Source organism: Phyllostomus discolor, chromosome 4 (genome assembly GCF_004126475.2).
Source record: "Phyllostomus discolor isolate MPI-MPIP mPhyDis1 chromosome 4, mPhyDis1.pri.v3, whole genome shotgun sequence".
Lineage (NCBI taxonomy): Eukaryota > Metazoa > Chordata > Mammalia > Chiroptera > Phyllostomidae > Phyllostomus > Phyllostomus discolor.
In genome coordinates this window covers 180546298-180565091 of record NC_040906.2, presented here as the reverse complement: position 1 = coordinate 180565091, position 18794 = coordinate 180546298, and the positions used below count along the sequence as shown (strand labels likewise).

Sequence of the window (18794 nt, the reverse complement as noted above, 5' to 3'; positions counted from 1 at the left end):
GGAAGGGTGGAGAAAATATCCTGAACTGGAAAATCTTGGCAATTTTCATTTGAAATGTGTTATTTGATGAATGATAGCACTTCTGCCAACAGCCAGTGATTTAGGTAGTTTGGTTAAACAGTATTACATAAAGTTTTCTGCGGCTGTAAACTCTCCATGTATAGCATGGGTAATATATTAAGTTCAGAGGCAAATACTTCATAATGAATTTCTGCAATGTGAGATGTCCATAAGGGTGCTGAAAATGAGAGTGGTAACCTGAAGTGGTTTGGAATGCCTCTTCCTGAAACTCCCCTTTATTCTCTTAGAAATTAAATTTTGAGGTATGAGCATGTAATGCTCACAAGTCTGAAAATGCACACGAATCAGGGCTGGGTCCCGGGCTCTGGGCTGAGTGGAAGGGCACATGCTGCTGATTGTACTGGGGCCCAGGGTCCATCCATATGGTCCCCTGCAAACCCACCAGCTTCCAAGGGAATCCCACTGATCTGTGTTAAAAGCTTGCATCTACATCAAGCTCTGGACAGACTGAAAAGTTGGATGGGTGTCTTAGAAATGTGCTATAGGAAAGAGGGACTGCACCTTTTAAATTGTCTTTGTGTGGAGGGGGCTAAGAGTTATCTTTTTGAGGAGGGCAGGAAATGAGTGGGGGGACTGAGGCCACAGGGGCTGAGGATACCACCTTTGGGCTTCATTTTTTGTTACCAAATGTAGTGAGAGTCCTTTTAGATTTAAATCAACAAATTGGTCCTAAATTGGAAAACAAGACTGAATTTTGCAAGAAACAAATATTCAGCTGTTCTGTATGTGCTCATTTGGTTTGTGGCCAAGTAGCATTTGCCTATATCTTTAGGATTTCATGGCAAAAATTACATGCCATGGAAAGGTAGCCATATAAGTAAACACAGGGAACAGTTTTGCTGCTGAGTTTCCAAAAATTAGGATTCTTCTATTAGATTATCTCATGGTCAAATTCAAGAAGAAGGGAAAAACAAACACTTCCATTAGATGGGTAATATATCGACAACAGGTTCCTTATGACTTTGGTGTACTCGGTGCACAAGGTCAGAGTTTATTTGCCAAATATTACCTAGAGATTGCCAGTTGCCAATGAAAGCTGGCCAGAAAGTGAATCTGCCTGCTTGCCTGTCAGTGGATTTAAAAATAAGCAATATCATCTGTCCACATGTTGAAATGGAGAGAACTAGGAGTCTAAGGTCATGAAAGTACTGAAATATACTGAGGTCACCTGCATCATAAAGGAATGTGAAGCTTTCCACATTAAGAATATCATCAGTGGGAGCTCTGTGTCTTCCTTCCACTAAAGACCCGTGAAGTGAGAGAGTATCTTTTTTTGGTATTAAGGCAATTCCAATAGTTTCAAAGGCGAACTTTCACTTAGGTTATTTATTACATATATTCATGCCAGTTGAATATTTGCCTATAGAAAGGTTTAACACTCTTCTGATTTCTACCATATTGTAAGTTTAAAATTAGAGCACCACTAAGTTATTAATAATTTCTATCTGTTAGTGACAGTACCATGTTTCAACATGGCATCCTTTTCAGTACAAGAAATCCTAAGTTTGCTCTTGGCTTTTTCCTAGCTCTAGAGGTTTTAAAACTCCAGTCCTGGTGGGTGTAGTGTACTACTATTTTCTTATTTCCAAGGGTTACGTTAGTAATAGCATGCGTAAATTGACCTTGGGATGTTTACAAGAGTCCCTTCCCTTCCCTTTCCCGCCTAGTCAGAGGCCTCTTTTACAAAGACATAGGCTACATTCCTTGGGTTCCTTTCATCTACTCAGGAGGGGCGGGGAGAACGTGGGATGACGGCAGCGGCAGCCAGAGTTCTGCACGTGTGTTTGTACTCACTCGGCAGACAAGGTGGTCTGTGTGAGGACCGTGATGTGAACTGTGCACGAATACCAGTGTTGTAGTTCCATCTCTTGCTTGCTTAGGGTGAACAAGCTATTGAGGGAAAAATAAAACTGGTGGGAAGCATTGTTTTCTGGTGGACTTTCTGCTCTCCATAACTCATGACTGTTCCTCTTCCTTAGGGACAACGAACGAGGCCTGACCACGGAGCAATGGCTCAAGCGCGCTGTGATGACTCCCCTCCCCAGGAGCCTGGCTTTCTTCAATCTAATTACTTCTGGCAATTGCGGTTATTGGGATTTGGCCTAGTGACTCACTAGAACCCAAATTCTCCCAAGAAGCCACCTTAACAAGCAAAACCGAGCCTGACAGGAAGCCTGCACTTGCACTTCACTATGCATGGAGCTCTCCCTGGTTTGTGACAAGGACGGAAAGTCCTTCCTGGGCAAGGAAAAATAATAAACAAGATTTAATGAAGATAGATGCCCAAAGAAGAGCACATTAGGAGAGAACTAAAAACATGAAGTTCATCAATTAATAACCCACCACAAAACTCAATCCATTTCCATAGAGTTAAAACTATGTGATTTATATAGTAGTTTTACTGACTGTCAGTAGTCAATTTAAAATTGGTCAGGAATTGTAGAAACTACAAAAGCATGTTTATTTCTTGTTAGGCAGTTTCCTAGCCATTACGTTTTCTCTAAAAACAAAGAGGACCCAGTTTTCAGCTAAGACATAAAAACATTTGCTTATTATCAAGTAGCTTTGAAAAGCTTCTTGGTGTGGCTGACACCCTGTCTCCCAACCGCTTTACTTCCCCGCTCACTCATGGCATGGAGTTCAGCAGAGAGCATGCTCACCCCAATCACACCGCCCCCCCAGCGCCAATGTTATTCTGTGAAGCCCGAAGCCCGTATCTGTAAAACTCACTCTCTCACTGGGTGCCCTTTGCTCTCTTTTCTTAGACTCTTTGGAGGAGGACGATTCTCTATCAGCTCGGTCTGCACTAGTCAGTGTCACAAATGTAACTATCCTCGATTGATAAATGATATGGGACTACTGAACTGCTTTATATTTTAAACTATCTGTTCAAATGACCTATACCCTCATCTCTTATCACATGCCACACAAGTCTGTGTCATCTATTTAACCATCATGAACTGGCACTGTTTTCAAGGACTGCTTCGCACCCATAGTTATTCTCGAATTAAGGATCCAGCAGTACTTCTCAGCCCTGGCTGCACATTGCAGTCACCACGACTACTTTTGAAAATACAGATATCCAGGCCCCAGCGCCGGCAATTGTTTCATTTGGTTGAGGGTGGAGTCTGGCGTTGGTTTGCCTTTTAAAAAAGATCCCTACATGATTTTAATTTGAAATCACGGTTGAAAATCACCATACAAAGGCCTATAAAACAAGAATTTGGAGTGGAGGTCACTGTTAATGCTCATGGTAAAAGTAATATAAATAACAGATTTTATGAAGCACCATAAAGATAACTTTTCTGGATAACAAAAACTAGCCAGTGAAATATCTATTGTGGTTGTAAATTACATAGAAAAATTTCGATATTTAACTGTAAAATTATAGACTTCGCCCACATCCTCATGCCTAAGTTAATCTTCTCTTGGACATGTACACCGTAAATGGGAAGAAGAATCTTAGAGCATTTCATATAAACTGTGCTATTTTATTTTTTCCAATTAAAAATATCAGCCACTTTATGTTTATAAAACCATCAACAGGGCAGGCTTAAAGAAAGAGACAAAAAAGGTAAACAAAAGAAAGAGGTGTGGGAGAGAAAAATCACAATTTGAAAAGCAACCTCTACAGTAAATGTTTGAAAGAGACTTGTGGTTAAATGCGGAGGAAGGAATAATGAGCAAAGAGAGAGTAAGGGGGGGAAAGGAGTAAGGTGGACTTCGGGAAAATATTGCCACGATTGCCTTCAGTGCCAATCCCAGTAACTGGGGTGACAAGAAGGAACCAAGGGAGGACATGGGTCTTGGAGTCAGACCTGGGTTCAAGTCCCACCACACCTTCACTGACTGGTCTGAAGCAACTGATATGGGACTATCGGCACCTTCCTTACAGGGTCAGTGTGAGAACTACCTGAGATAACAGGTAGTTATCTCTGCAAAAACTTTGAGTACAGGGTCTGGCACTCACAGATGGTTAAAACACAGCAACTCTTTAAATAATAACCATTATCACAACGCTCGCTTCAAAAAGTACAGATAAATGCATATTAAGATAAAATGTATATAAAGACAACAGTGGCTCTGACAACTAGGAAGCTATAGTTTGCCATGAAGCATGCACACACTGTGGCACAACATCTTGCCTCTTTCCTATTAGCGAAATGTGACTACAAGTCCTCTCCTTATATGACAGCCTCTGTTGAGATGACTGTGTTCACATCAATGAGTTCCCTTTGTACGAGAAGAGAACATAATCATGAGAAACTAGCTGTTGGTTTTCTTACCAACTTATCAAGCATATGTTAAGAAAACAGTGTTCTAAAATAAGCAGCTCACAAATTCTGTTATTTTATATTGTGTGGTGGTGGTTTGTATCATGTGGTTATAAAATGGGCGCTGCTTTACCACTTACTCCCAGGAATGTGCTTTGTATTGGGGTATAATTATAAATATGCTTACCAGCTAGTTTTCAGAGGACAATTTTTGGGAGTGAATATGGCGCACTGCATTATTGTGTATTCATTTTAGAAATATGTGTTAAGGTAACTAAATCCAATCCCATGCTTATGCCAAGGTCTCAGAGGAGAACTAGGAGGATAGGCACCCTAGAAAATAGAACCTGCTTCTGATACAAATGGAATGGGAGGAGAAAGGGAGGTGGAGTTGTTACTAGGGCTGGACAGTTACTCTGTGGGGATGATGCAGAGGTAACCCACACACTGTATAGAGGAGCTGGATTCCTTCCAGTTTCATCTGATCCTGAAATTCACTTAATTTAAGAGAGCACACTTTGTGGAGAAATGTTCTTGAAAGTAGAATGCTGCTGTTCTAAGTAGATGCTAGACTTAAATGGAATTATATTAAAAATTATTTTTACATCTTAAGGAAACTTATTTTTCTTTACCATAAAGTTTTTCAAGTTTCCTATGATCTGTGGCAAAGTAATGTAGTCCCACAGATAATTCTAAAGATTTGGCAAGTTAAAATCGCATCTCACAATGTCAGTGACCACTCTCATATAATACAGAGAGTACCATATATAAAAATGGGAAACCACAGTTGAAAAATTATGTTATACTCTTTAAAATAGACAAAGTAACTTAATGTAGTTAATCTAATTTTGATGGTACCAATAAGCGTTCATTTCCACATCAGCACTGCAAGCACTTTTAATAACAAGGCACCACTGGGTTTTGTATCATACATTCAACTATCCCCTTTATGTGAGTGACTCCAAAATACCGATCTCCACCCCCTGACACTCTCTGAAACTTTGATTTGGAGTTACTAAGTAGTACCCTGCTGACCCTCAAAGTAAAGTTAATGCAAAAGGAAAACAAATTTCTTACCAAATATGCTTCTCCTTCCTCCCCATCTTTACATTTATCATCATCGTTCTTCCCTTCACCCAGACCTGAGTCTTTATCCTCCAAAGTTTGGTACCAAATATGGCACTCTTCCTCGTTTCACTTAATATCCAATTTGTTGCCAAGACCAATGGATTCGTTCACATAGATTATGCACTGTATGCGCTGCGCTCAATTGCTCAATCAGTAATTATTGTAGCACGGGGCCTTATTACTGGAAACCTGGGCCACTGCAATTGCCACTTTCTTCCTAGCACAGGCCACTTCTGAAAACCTGTCATGGTGGGGGAGTTCTGCAGCATCACTCTAGTTGGTGTTCCAAACCTGTGACCCTAGGCCCCGGGACAAGATGGCCCTGCAGAAGACTGAGTACGCTGATGGACGGGATGCCTACGGGGCTAAGCTTTTCAGGCACTAGAAATTGTGAAGGATGGGGAATATAATTAATTCAGTATGTACTTTGATAAGTTCCTTATTAACTAATTTTTATTTGAAGGGTTTACTTATAATAAATAATACTTTGATATCCTTTCTTTCTTAATCTTTATCTACTAAACTTAGCTGAATAGGACAAACGAAGTTCAGAAGGACTGTCTAGCTCCCTAGTCATGACGTATATTTGCATACCAAAAGACTAAAGGTTGAAGAGACTATAGGAGTCACATGTAAATTTTTAACCAACCACCTCATTCCACAGATGAGGACCTGCACCCAGTGCGCTAAAGGGACTTGACGGGGTTATCAGGTATTAGCAGCAGTGCAGGATCTAGCAGTCTGCTGCTTAGTCTCCTTTTCTCCACATACGCTGGGGGTCCTCCCCCAGCTGCGGCTCAGGTCTCAGTCTCTACCGTGAACTTATGACGCAACCCATCAAATTCTTGAAGGTCATGTAGAACATCAGTAAGGTAGAGTTTTGAATAGTGGATTCGATTCTTGCAAGAGACATAAAGAGTTAAAAGTTATAAAATACACAGTTAATTGGGCATTCATATCCTTCAGTACCAGTTTTCACTGAAAAACTTCCAGAAGAATTTCAGTAACAGCAGATGGTAATGAGGTCCCTTGCCAAGATTACAAATAAGGTAATCTTGCCTATTATAAATAAGGTGGAAATGCTCTTATCTGATAAGAGGCACCTGTAACCATGATTTTAGAAATGAATTTTTGAAATCATTCAAACTTTTCACATATAAAAAGAATTTGGGTGATTTGCTTAAAAGTTTCATGTCGCTGAAACACCTTGGAGCAGAAAATGGGATTCCTTCACACTCAGTGGCACGTAGATGGTAAACATTCTCAGCACCGCCACAGTTCTTGGCAGTGGAGCATTCCATTCCTTTCCGAATTGCTGGATGAGTACTTTAATCAGAATGCTAGTAATATTCCTTAATGGAAAGATCTGATGAGCAGAACTGAATATCTAGAAAAACGGTCATCATCTTCTGCAGATGTATATTTTAGACTTTATATAATTTTGTTAAGGTACAACTGCAAAGTATTTCAAATTTACTAACTTGTTCATCAGATGGTAAATTTTAAGATACTCTAATCATTTTATAACTTAAGAAAATTTTACAATCCCACATTATTCCTCAAATCAAAGGCCAAAAAAATCTATGTAATTTATGATTCAACACTTTTTTTCAAGTGATCATTCTCAAAAGAATGTCAGTGTACAATGCATTGGTAAGAGAAGAAATAGTCCCAACCAAGTAAAACATAGTTTCAACACACTGTCTTACATGATCCTCACCATGCTCTCAAAACTGAGTGGTGTTTTCCTAACGGTAACCAAAGCTGATTCTTACATTTCATGAAACACAATCCCCAGTCTGATGGCATTTCAAGAATTCACTGCTTGGAAAAGGATTTTGGGGTGGGGGTTAGCGGAGTAAATAGTAAGGAAGTGGGAAAAGAGCTTAACACAATATCCAAAATGAAACATTTGGATAGAGGTAAGGAGGGGAAAGATGATTGAGTAGAGTCACTATAGGTAGAATAGTTATATTTTTTGATAGTTCCTTCTAACAACTTCAGAGAGATCATTTGGTTTTAACCCTACATGGTGTTGGACAACGCAACATAGTATTCTATCAGCATCACACAGAATTGCAAACTTTTCCATTAAAAAGATTAACCATTTAATTTTAAAATATTTTAGACTGTTAGTAGCAATCTGAAGATCTCTGTTCAGATTCAAATAGTCTAAAATGATCAGATGACTAATACATTTATTTTATAGTAGTGTGGCAAGGGTCTCCCCCAAATTACTTGACTATCAAATTTAACTACATGTAATTTCCATTCATAGCTTTCTGAGGACTTAATTTTTAGAATATTAGATGCCAGGGAAATAGTTAATGGAAAAATGATTTAGCAAAACTTATCTACCTACAAGCTGAAATACTGTTCATATTTCATGCTTAAAGTCCAATTGAAATGATAACATGAAGTCAATTTCACACTCATATTATCAAGTACTTTCCAGAGAATAACTTGAGACTAAAAAGACAATATTTAAAAATTATCATTCTTGCCCTGGCCTGGTGGCTAAGTTGGTTGGAGCATCATCCCACAAACCAAAGCATTGCAGGTTTGATTCCTGGTCAGGTACATACCTAGGTTGCCAGTTTGATCCCAGTCAGGTGCTTATAGGAGGCAACCTGATTGATGTTTCTCTCTTACATCAATGGATGTTTCTCACATTGATAGTTCCCTCTCCCTCTCCCTCTCTCTCTCTCTCTCTCATCAATAAACATATCCCCAGGTGAGGTTTTAAAAATATCATTCTTAATGTTCTTGGTGAAATCCTTCTATTGAAGTATCAAAGAATTAAAATAGCGTAAGAAAGGGTATTTTAAGAAGCAATTCTGATGGTCTAATGATGCTTAAACTAGAATTGAAAAAAATTAGTGTCTTTTTCTTATATTTAGACGTTGCTCTTAGTGTCTATTAGTTTGAATTTATGGCTTTGATTTCACCTGATACGTTGCAGAATATACTTTCTCCAGCAAATTTTACTCATGTCTCCATCTATTAAACAATGTTTCTTTCAAATACATGGTAGACTGGTAACAAAAGTAGACAGGTGATAAAACACATTGTAGCCAATATCCAAACTATACTTTCATTCAACATTATGATTACAAAATGCATAGCAGAATGAAAGATTTTCCCACCTTATTGTTAACTTGTTATTTTCCAAAATTGGCGTGTAACCACCAAGAGTGCATCAGAAGCTCAAAGAATGGCTCAATATCTGAAACAATGTCATTAGCAATAAGCAGTATATTCTGATAAATCAGTTTTTATTTTATTGCTGTTGAAATAGTTCCTTTGTACCTTAGTCCTTTATTTCAAATATCTTTAGGAAAGATTTAAAACTTTTATAGCTTGGTCAGTGAATACTTTGCAGTTATTACTCATACAATGGCTTTTCAAATCTCGAATTTAACTGAAATCTAAACAATTAAAACTGAATTAATACATGGCGAGAAAGAAAAGGAATACTATAATGGCGAGTAATGTTTCTAACAATAGTCTTCTGGCATACTGTGACCCTACAATTTCTTCTGAACAACCAAATAATATATTTAATAAGCTCTATTAGTATTATTAGGTATTTAACTCTTTGATATTGGTCATTAATGTATAATACATACAAATATCATTTCAAAAATTTCCAGTAAACCAAGACAGCGTATTCTCAAAACATACTGTGTAAATGATGGGCTGGAGGTCATAGGATTTATTACTTAACACGCCTGACAGCTCCTCTCGCACATGAATCAGCATATAGTATAAATAGCCGGAGACAAGTTTCACTAACTAGCTGTATGGCTTTGTATAGGTTACTTAGCCTGTGTTTCTTGGGTTCATCCTCTGTAAAATGGGAATATTGAAGCCTATCTCTTTAGTTCAAATGGCTCTTTAGGGGCAAAAATGAATAATTCAAGTGAAAATGTGGTATAATAGTAAGGTATGTGGTTGTTATTACTATGACAAATTTGATCACTACCTTTATTAGCAGATAAGCTGGAATTCAGAAGCCGATTGTACCAAGTTGCAAAGACTGAGTTGGAAATCAATTACGGTAAACGCTGGGTTTCAGGTTCTTGATTTAGCACCCTGTACTTAAAGCTAAGGCTTACCTCTGAAAACATTGTTGTCTGGGAATTTTTAAATAACGATTGCATTTCATTTCGATCATGAACAAATTTAGTTTAGCCATCTCTAGGAACTCGATATGAATTCAAATAGGTGAAAAAGTTGCCTATTTATCCACCCATAACTCGCAGTATATATTTTAAAGTATAAAATCCCCGTTTAAAATGTTTCTTTTGTGAAAAAGAGGAGACAAGATCACTGGTTTTCAACAACACTGAGAAAGTGGTCTAGCAGTTGTTTTAGAACAACAGTGGGACGCCTGATAGGCTTTATCTGCTCCATCTGAGGATTAGCCATGACTTTTTAAACTTGGCAATATTTAATGCTACAAATGAATATCTTTATTTTGCAAGACACGTTTCTACTAAAATACTCAAAAGGCCACTACGTTCTTACACTTCCATTTTCTACCTCTCAGATCATTAGTTAAGATTTTAATAGTTTAGGAAGTTAAGCTACTTAACTACAGACTAAGAAGAGATACTCTTAAATTTTCACTTTAGTTGTCTCTGAAAAAAAAAACAAACAAACAAGAAAGACCGCTTCTTTCTAAAATACTCTTCAATATTACCTTATTTTTCACTAAAAAAACTTTTCTAGTCCTTATTTGAGAAAGGGTCTCTTTTTATGAATCTCTCAGAGATTTCCAAAGAGATGAGTATATGCACATGCAATTTGGCCTTGAGTTCCTGGACATTCAGCAAAGCGCTGTCCTTACCCTCCACCCCTTCCCCATTCTCCAAAAAACCGTACTGCACCTGCCAAGAGAATCTGGCGTGTGCCCTCGGACGACGCAAGGGGTCGCCCCTCTCCCAGGATTGTTCCAGCAAACCCGGCCTCAGGGGCAGACTCCAGTGCGAGGGAGCAAGGAGCGTCCCCAGCTACGGGAGCTCTCTCCCAGCCCACTCCCACAGAATAATTGGAATTTCAACCCAGTTCCACCTACTCCTTCTCTTATTCCCACTACGCAACCAGAGAGCGCCTTTGACTTGGCCTTGAGACCATTAAGTCAGGTCGAAAAGCAGTTCTCCTTTTGACTCCGCGATTCCTCTTGGGTCCCAGCCTAGGGGTGCACTATCTATCCCACAGCTGCCCGTAGCCTTGGGACAGCCTCATTTGACAGCTTCCCGCGTCGTTATCCTCGTTGAGGGAGGTAGGGATGAATGGGTGGCCAACTTTCTTTCCTGTGCCTTCTTTCTGACACAGGGGCCCCAAAACTTCAATCGGAGACACTTAAAACACCGACGCTCAGGTCCCTGTCCCGCCCCAGCAATTGTGTGGCTTCTAGTCCTTAAGGTCCTCAGTGGGGTGCAGGAGGGAATGGAATATGGGCGCCGGGTGGGCTACCGCCTGGAAGAGTGACGGCAAACAGGAGGTTGTGCCTTTGCCCGACATCCCTCTCCTCCCGGACCTGCGACTTAATTGCACGGCTGGACCCCAGGAGAGAAGAGGCGGGGGGGGGGGGGGGGCGCCAGGCGGGAGCGCAAGGCTTGAGTGAAAGGGTGGTTGGAGGATTTACGAAGAATATAAACCATCAGAGGCCAAGAATACTAAATCGGATGCCCTGACATGTTTAGCTTAGGTCCTCCTGCCCCCTGCTACGCGATCCCAGAGGCAGTGATGCCGGCCCTGGGCTCCTGGCACTCTGGCCCAGCCACGTCTTTAAAAGGCAATTTTCAGGTGAATCAAACCTTGTCTGCCGGAGGCGAGCGGCACAAAGGCAGCTTTCAGGGGACCCTCACGTCCAGGGGTAGGGCAGAAACAAACTGGGGCGAAGAAGTGTTTACTAAATCTCCATCTCCACAAGCCTGTGCTGTGTCCTCCGCGCAGCACATGCGCCTGTCCCGAGTGGCTGGGAGGGCGTCTCGCTCGCAATCAAGCACCGCCACACGTTTTTGCTCCCCGGCCCAGGAGACCCGAAGGGCAAAGGCGAAAGCACCGCGCTCTGCGCCTCCGAGAGCTCGGTGCAGGAGGTCTCCCTCTCCCCAGCAACCCCCCTGACACTAAAATGAGGGTCGCCCCCAGCTCTGCTTATTTGCAAAGGGACGGCCACGGTGGGCACAGACAGGAGGGCGGCCCTTGCGGCGGGCTAACCTGGAGCAGGGAGAGGTGACATTCTCACGTCTGTCCCCTCATCTCAGGAACACGCCACCTTTCTTTCACACAGACGAGCGTGGATTGCGGGTCTCTGGGGTGCCCATGTAATCCCAGCTAGGACTCTGTTTTAAGAAGCTTTCACACGCCAACCTTCCAAGCAACAGAAGTCAGGGGAAGAGACAGGGAGAAGGCGAGCTTCAGTCTTTAGGGGGAACCCACCCTCAGTTTTTGTCTGCCCAAGGGCACCCACTTGAAAGAACCTCAGAAGGTAAACGCGCTCACGCGTGGCAGGCAGGGGTGTAACTGGAAACTGAGCTCTCAGCGGCGGGTTCCGAGGTCCTCACAGTCCGCAGACTGGGACCGCTAGCGGCTCAGAAGCGCCCAGACACGCGCACCCTGAGTACCTCTCGAGCCTCCTGCTCCACTCGCGCGTGGAGAGGGGCAACAGCCGCGCAGGCTTTCGCTGGCTAATTCCCTGGCTGCCCTATGGGCTTTTAGCAGCCGATCGCCACGGGAGGTCCTAGCCAGGATTTTCCACGCGAGTCTGCGACCCAAGGTGAGAGGACGCCACGGCGAGCGCGCCTCCGCTGGAGTCTCCTCAGCGGTCAGGGGCATCCCTGGGATTCGAGGCCCGCGTCCGAGTCTCGAAAGAAAAACACCAATTCCTATAGCTAGTCAAACCATAGACCAAACTTTTCTGCGAACCTGAAGTTATAAGGGGGCGGGAGACACAGGAGCGCCCGGTCCGCCCGACTCGCACCCGCGTGTTTGCGGAGTAACACAGGGATGTGGACAGGGAGGCGTGGGACACCGTCAATCCCGGAGCCTAAACTGTTACCTCCTTCGGAGGCGTGGGGTGCAGGGCGGGAGGACCGCTGAGCTGGGAGGCGACTCCGCACAGTCAAAGCGACCCGACAGGTGAACCGGGCGGAGGGGAGCAAACGCGTAAAAACCCCTGCACTTACTTCTTCGCTGGCGCCTTCCCCGGGAGGCGTTTTGGCTGCCGATGTATTCCATAAAGTTCAAAATGATAAAAAACCAAGAAATCAGTCGCAAGTGCATAGTAACCCAGTAATGTTTCCCTTCCTTTTCTCCTTTTTTTTCTTTTGATTGTTAATTATATTGAATGTTTTAGAAATATATGTAGGTGTTAGGCGTGTAGAGAGAAAGCAAGACAACCCAAGCAGCGGACTTCTCCACTCAGATCCGATGGGCGTGCTGGGATGGCAAACGAGGCGGGTCGGGTGGAGAGGGAAACCAACTATTGTACTTTCAAATGGTCCGAGCCCTGAACTGCGGCGGCTCCGCAAGGGTGGCTGTCAACGCCGGGAGCGAGGGTTCCGGGAGCAGCGCGCGGCCTCGCCGGGGCGGCCGCAGGTAGCATGGTGCGCGGCGGCGGCGGCCGCGGGCGGGATCCGTGCGGGCTGGCTGGTGGCGGCGGCCCCTGGGGCTCAGAGGTTTCGGCTGCTGCGGCGGCAGCGACGGAGGCCCCGGGAGCGCTGAGGAGCGGGCGCCGTCGGCACCGCGGCCATGGCCAAGGGGCGGTGGAGAGACCCCGAGCTGCTTCTGCCTTCCGAGAGCAGGAGCCGCTCCAGTAGGGCTGGACTGCCAGGAGAACCCCAGAGGGGAGGAGGGAGGGAGGGAGGGAAAGACGGGGCGAGGGAGGGGGAGGGGTATGGCTGCGGGGGGCGGGGGGAGCTCGGGGGCGGAGAAGGAAACTGCTGGAGCAACAACCCTGAGCGACCTCAATAACTTTCAATTTCAAGAGGGAAAGAGGGAGCTGGAAAAGTACAGGCGTTGCGATTTGGCAGAGGGACGGGAAGAGGCGCCTAAGGGGTCCCGGGTCTGCTGCGGAGCATCTCTGGACGCTGCAGAGAAGGCGGGAGGACAGGAGCTGGGGGGAGCTCTGGAGGCACTGAGAGTACAGCAGAGCAGAGCTTTCCAAAGGACAGCCTTTGCGGGGAGAGGTGGACGCGCACAGCGGGCGCGAGACCCGGGCGCCCTACTCCGGCGTCTCGCTGGTCTCCGCGGTCTCTAGCTGCGTGCACCCAGCTCTCGCCTGCCCAGAGCTCTGCATCCCTGCGTCTGCTCCCCCAGCGCCGGCGCGAGACGACTGGCCTCTAGGCAGCTTGCCCCTTCACTGCTTGGCAGATTGCTGGAGGGTTTCTTGCTGCTGACAACTTCCCAGACTTCCCCCCTCTTTTTTTTAGCCTCTCTGTTGCTTTGCTCCCTTTCTTTCAATAAAAGTAGCTGCAGTTAGGTGCAGGGCGGGTGGTCCAGAGGAAGCTCAGGGTCCGGGAGCGGTCAGCCTGGCCGCGGGCTACCTGCCCGGAGGGGTAGGACCCAGAGGTGTGTGCGCTCAGGACCATCCCTTTGGAAATTCAATTATGCTACGGCTTTCTTCCAGACTGAGCCTGGCTGCGGCCCTGGAAGATTCCTCCTCCCCTCAGGCAGTTCCCTCCTAGTTACTTACCCTCCCTCGGCGCCCTCACCCTTCGTCTCCCAATCTTGAGATGTTGTGCAATTTGGTTTCTCATCTGGGGGACTTTGAATGACGTTGGGAAAGATTGTTCAGGTCTTGAGGGTGCAGGGGAGGGTCTACTACTTGCTTCTGTGCAGGTAGGGGCCCCACGGCAGGGAAAAAATAAGATTCTCTGGTCCACCCAGGGGTGGGAAACCAAGGGCCAGCACTTCTGGCTGTTATTAGTCAATGGTAAGCTTCCCAGCTCCTTTCTCCAGTAACACAAGTCCACGAGCTTCCAGGAGTTACTGAAGAAGTGTTTAGTTAAAAGTCACAAGCCTCCAAAGTGATTATAATGCAGACTGCCCTGTGTATTGTAATGGGATATCTGCAGGACTACACTGTGTGGCCTCACAGTTTTACACAGCCCCGAACTAATGAGAGGTCACTTTGAAAAAGTCCCTGATTCATAGACACCTTGTTAATTATTATGCTTAAATACTTTAGGTTTAGAAAATAGCAAAAGCCTAGGGGAAAGCAATAAGGTTAGCATTCCTCTCTCTTTCATCCATTTGTAACCCCTATTACTGGATTGCCTTCAATTTATGTGTTGATAAATGACAGGAGAAAAAAGGTCATTGCCCGTGTCCACCCCGTTTTGCAATTTTGCAGTGTTTCAGATTGTTGTGTGCCTCTGAAGTCTGTAATGGTGTAGCTGTTATACACCCCAGAAGTGAGGACTGGGGAGGTGAAGTGCCCTGGATGCAAAAGGAAAGGAACATAAAATATGAATTCTTCTCAAGGTGCTAAAAATGAGAATCTGAGAGACTGGCCTTTCCATGCTAATTCCTTAATTGAGTATCATTTATTACTTTGCAAGCCTGTATTGGAATTTGGAAGGTAGGAAATAGTTTTCTTTAGGTTTTATATTACGGGGAAGACAACAACCATAATATCCCATCAAGATTATGATTTTTGGCTTATTTTAAATAATTCCCATTTGAATATTTCTCTTTGTATGGATCACATATACACCCACAAGCACGAACACACTCTCCTCCTTTATCTGATGCATAATGTCCAGTTGCAAATGACTGAGTTTATCACTGTGAACCAGAAAAGTTACAGATAACAGGGCAATTCCAATAATGCTCATCCAGAAAAGAAGCTACTTGATTTTTCTGTGCTGGTCACAGTCAGCTTCCCTTTCCTTCTCACTGAATACCTCAGATCCTGAATATCTGCACATAAAATGTGGGGGGTTTGAAGACTGTGGGAGGTTCCCTTTGAAAAGGACTCCAGAGAAGGCCATTCTCACCCGGGACACTTGAACGGGATGGGATGAGATTGCAAAAAGGGATGTAAAAAAACAATTTCGAATGGGATGAGATTGCAAAAGGGATGTAAAAAAGCAATTTCGTGAACAATTTCAGGGAAATAAACATGAAGAAAGACATGTCCTTTTCTGTGTGTGCTGTGCAGACATATGTTAGTTTGGATGAGAATGGGAACGGCAGTGTAAATAAATAAACAAACAGAGTGAGAAGCTGTAGTTTTTGAGCCATCCCAGAAAAAAAGTACTAGTTGCAGTGGGCAGGAAAAGCTTGTCAAGGAATCAGCGCTGTTCTGAGGAAACATAAGGAAAACATTAAATAAACGGCGAGTGTATTCTTTCTCTCTTGATGCTATGCTTTAGAACTTTTTCCTGATCTATGTTACCGTGCTATTAAATGTGTGTTTACTTGCCTGGCTGAGCCTTACATTCCCTCAACTGTCCCAGCAGCTTATGGAAAGCGTGCCATGGTCTACTTTGTGTAGCATAGTACCCCACCCCCACCCCAACTTTTTTTTTTTAAATCAAGAAAGCAACATTCACAGAAGTCCGTGGCTGCCAATGATTTCCAGGGCCCAAGCTTAAAGCAAGTTAAAAACCATAGACTCAGCTTAGAAGTCAACATTTGCTTGTTTCTTTTCTCCAGAAAACATTCAAGTCCCAGGGAGTTTGGATAACCTGGCATTTAAGAAAGTCAAGCCAGAAGAATAGAATAGTTTTGAACAAAGAGAGTGGATTAAACACATCCAGATTAGTTAGTGAAACTTCTCCTGTCTCCTTTACCACCCCCGCCCCCCTCCCGGCAGTGACAACAGTAACAAGTTATTTTTGTCCATTGCAGCAGTGGCACTTTAAGAAGAGAAAATGATTGTCATATTGTTGAATCCATACTGCAAATATGTGAAAGGGGGTGTGCTCCAGAAAGAGAGAGCAAGCCCCATAGTTTGGAATGGGATATAACTAGTAGTGATGAGAGATGTTTGGCAAAGTTTGGGCTGACATCAGTCATTATACCACAGAGCTGACATGCAGATCCTGAAAATGCTCCGCTCTCCAGTTACTCAGATCTGGAGGCACATGAGTAAGTCAAACAGGGTACTGCTGGCGGGGTCTGTGTAACTGAAGCAGCTAGAAGTCATCTCTGAAATATAGAGCAGACAGCAGCATTGGAAAGCCATTGAAATGAGTAGATGAAGAAAAACTGCTATTTTTAGAGGGAGAAATCAAGGAGACAGGATTATTATAGCACTTTGAAAAATGATTAAATGGTTATATAGCATTAAAATGAGAAAATTAATATCCATGATAGATTACTTTCTGGCAATAAGAAAGAATGTTCTTTCTCTGAGATGAAGTTATGGGATACTTATAAAACTGTGGTGAGCATTGTCTGGTGTGCCTATTTGTAATAACTTCCGTTTTCACAAATCAGTTCATTGCTGGGCAAATTTACAAAGTAAATATCCAGTCATCCTTACTATAAAAAGTAATGCCTCAGAAAATTCTTGTTTGATTGTAGATCTTTAACATAAAGAAGTTGTGTGTTACATTAAGGAGGGCTCCAGGCTAGCAATCCAGGGATCAAGGTGAGTCCTTATTCTGTATTTGTCATTGTATTTCAGGTTTCTTCATCTGAAAAATGATGGAATTCAACTACACTATTTCTAAAGTCCCTTTCAGCTCTGAGAATAGTGGCAATATATCCAAAAAAGAAAGACAGACTTGCGATTGTAAATATCAAAGCTATTTCTAGTTACGTGACATCACAGCTTTTGCTTACGGAATATTGTTTAATTAAATAGGTTCAGGCTTAGAAGTCTGCTTAGAAACTCGTTAATTTTCTGGAAATGTCTAACTTATTTAAAGAATTCTTGATGACTAGGTCCAGGACTATTTTAATCTTTCTAGATGCCTTTAGACTTTGAGACAAGGAAGAACAAATGTTAATCTCGGATTCTAGGCAGACCTCTAGAGAGAATAGAGAAAAAGCCTTTTGCACCCCCTGGAGGCCCCGCTTAATCTCCATTTGTTATCAGAAATCCTAAGTGAGGAAAAAAATGTGGATTTTATTTAGTGAGAACTTTTCTTTTTATTCTGCTATTCCTTTCTTTTTCCTGTCTATATCTTTGGATGCTTTTTATCTTTCTCTCTACTGTCCCAGGAAACTTTTCAGAAAATCAGCAGTGAAGCCTGAGTGGCTGTGGTCACAGCTTTAGGTTGAAGGGTTACTAACAAAGACATAAAAACACTGTAAGAGGTAGAGTGTGAAGCTAGATGAGGGACAGTTCTAATGAGTAATTCTTCTTTTTTTTTTAAAGATTTTATTTATTTATTTTCAGAGAGGGAAGGGAGGGAGAAAGAGAGAGAGAGAGAAACATCAATGTGCGGTTGCTGGGGGCCGTGGCCTGCAACCCAGGCATGTGCCCTGACTGGGAATCGAACCTGTGACACTTTGGTTCACAGCCCGCACTCAATCCACTGAGCTACGCCAGCCAGGGCTATGAGTAATTCTTTTGCAGTTGCTTTTACATGTGTTCTCTCAGAACACCTTCAAAACACATTGTTTTCTAGATGAGACAACTGAACCCAGAAAGGTGAGGTCACTTGCCTGAGCTTATGTAAAAACTATTGCTTAGCTCCCAACCAGGTTTCAATACCACTATTGACCCTCTTGCCTCTTTAGGTATAGGAACAGAGATGGCTTCCCACCATTCTGAGTCCTTGGGGGCCTCATGTCAAATGTTGTTTCCCTTAACTCTGCACTATTATAAGTAGTCCTTTTATAAAAGTGCCTTCCACAAATTCTTGCTGGGTCCCTAAGTGTCACATAAGTGCCAGAGCTGGGACTAGAAACAAGGTTGTGTGACTTAAAGCCAGTGCTTTTTCTCCCAGGTCATCTGGCTTTTCCAGAGGAATACACACTGATTAAAACTGAGATGGGTGAAGGGGAGGGATCTAGAGAGACTGGAGGACTTCAAGCTAGGAAGCTTATCCAGTAAGAAAGTGGGCACATGACAGGCTTCAGAGCAAGGCCATGCACTAAACCAGAGTGAATAACTAGAATCAGAATGGCAAGGAGCAAAGCCAAGTTCATGTTCAAAATAATAACCAGGCATCAGAAACAAGGTGATAAACAGGAAAAGAAGGAACAATGTAGTCAGGATACAGCAGTAGCAAAAGATGACACTGATTTTAAGGCTGTTGGACTAAGTCACTTTTTGCTTATTTATTCTTTCCTGCTAGGTTGAAAACGGGTCATGCACAACTGATAGGTGAGTGAGGGGTA

The 18794-nt window shown here is 43.3% G+C and overlaps 1 protein-coding gene across 1 annotated transcript in view; it reads right to left on the bottom strand.

The window, feature by feature from the left end:
• Window positions 1–13131, bottom strand: part of RSPO3 (R-spondin 3) — a 76822-nt gene extending 63691 nt beyond the window's left edge. The window contains exon 1 of the mRNA XM_028510296.2: window positions 12680–13131. Within this exon, the coding sequence (XP_028366097.1) occupies window positions 12680–12776 (97 nt within the window). The 5' untranslated portion in view covers window positions 12777–13131. The remainder of the gene's footprint in view (window positions 1–12679) is intronic.
• Between the last annotated feature and the right edge of the window lie 5663 nt (window positions 13132–18794).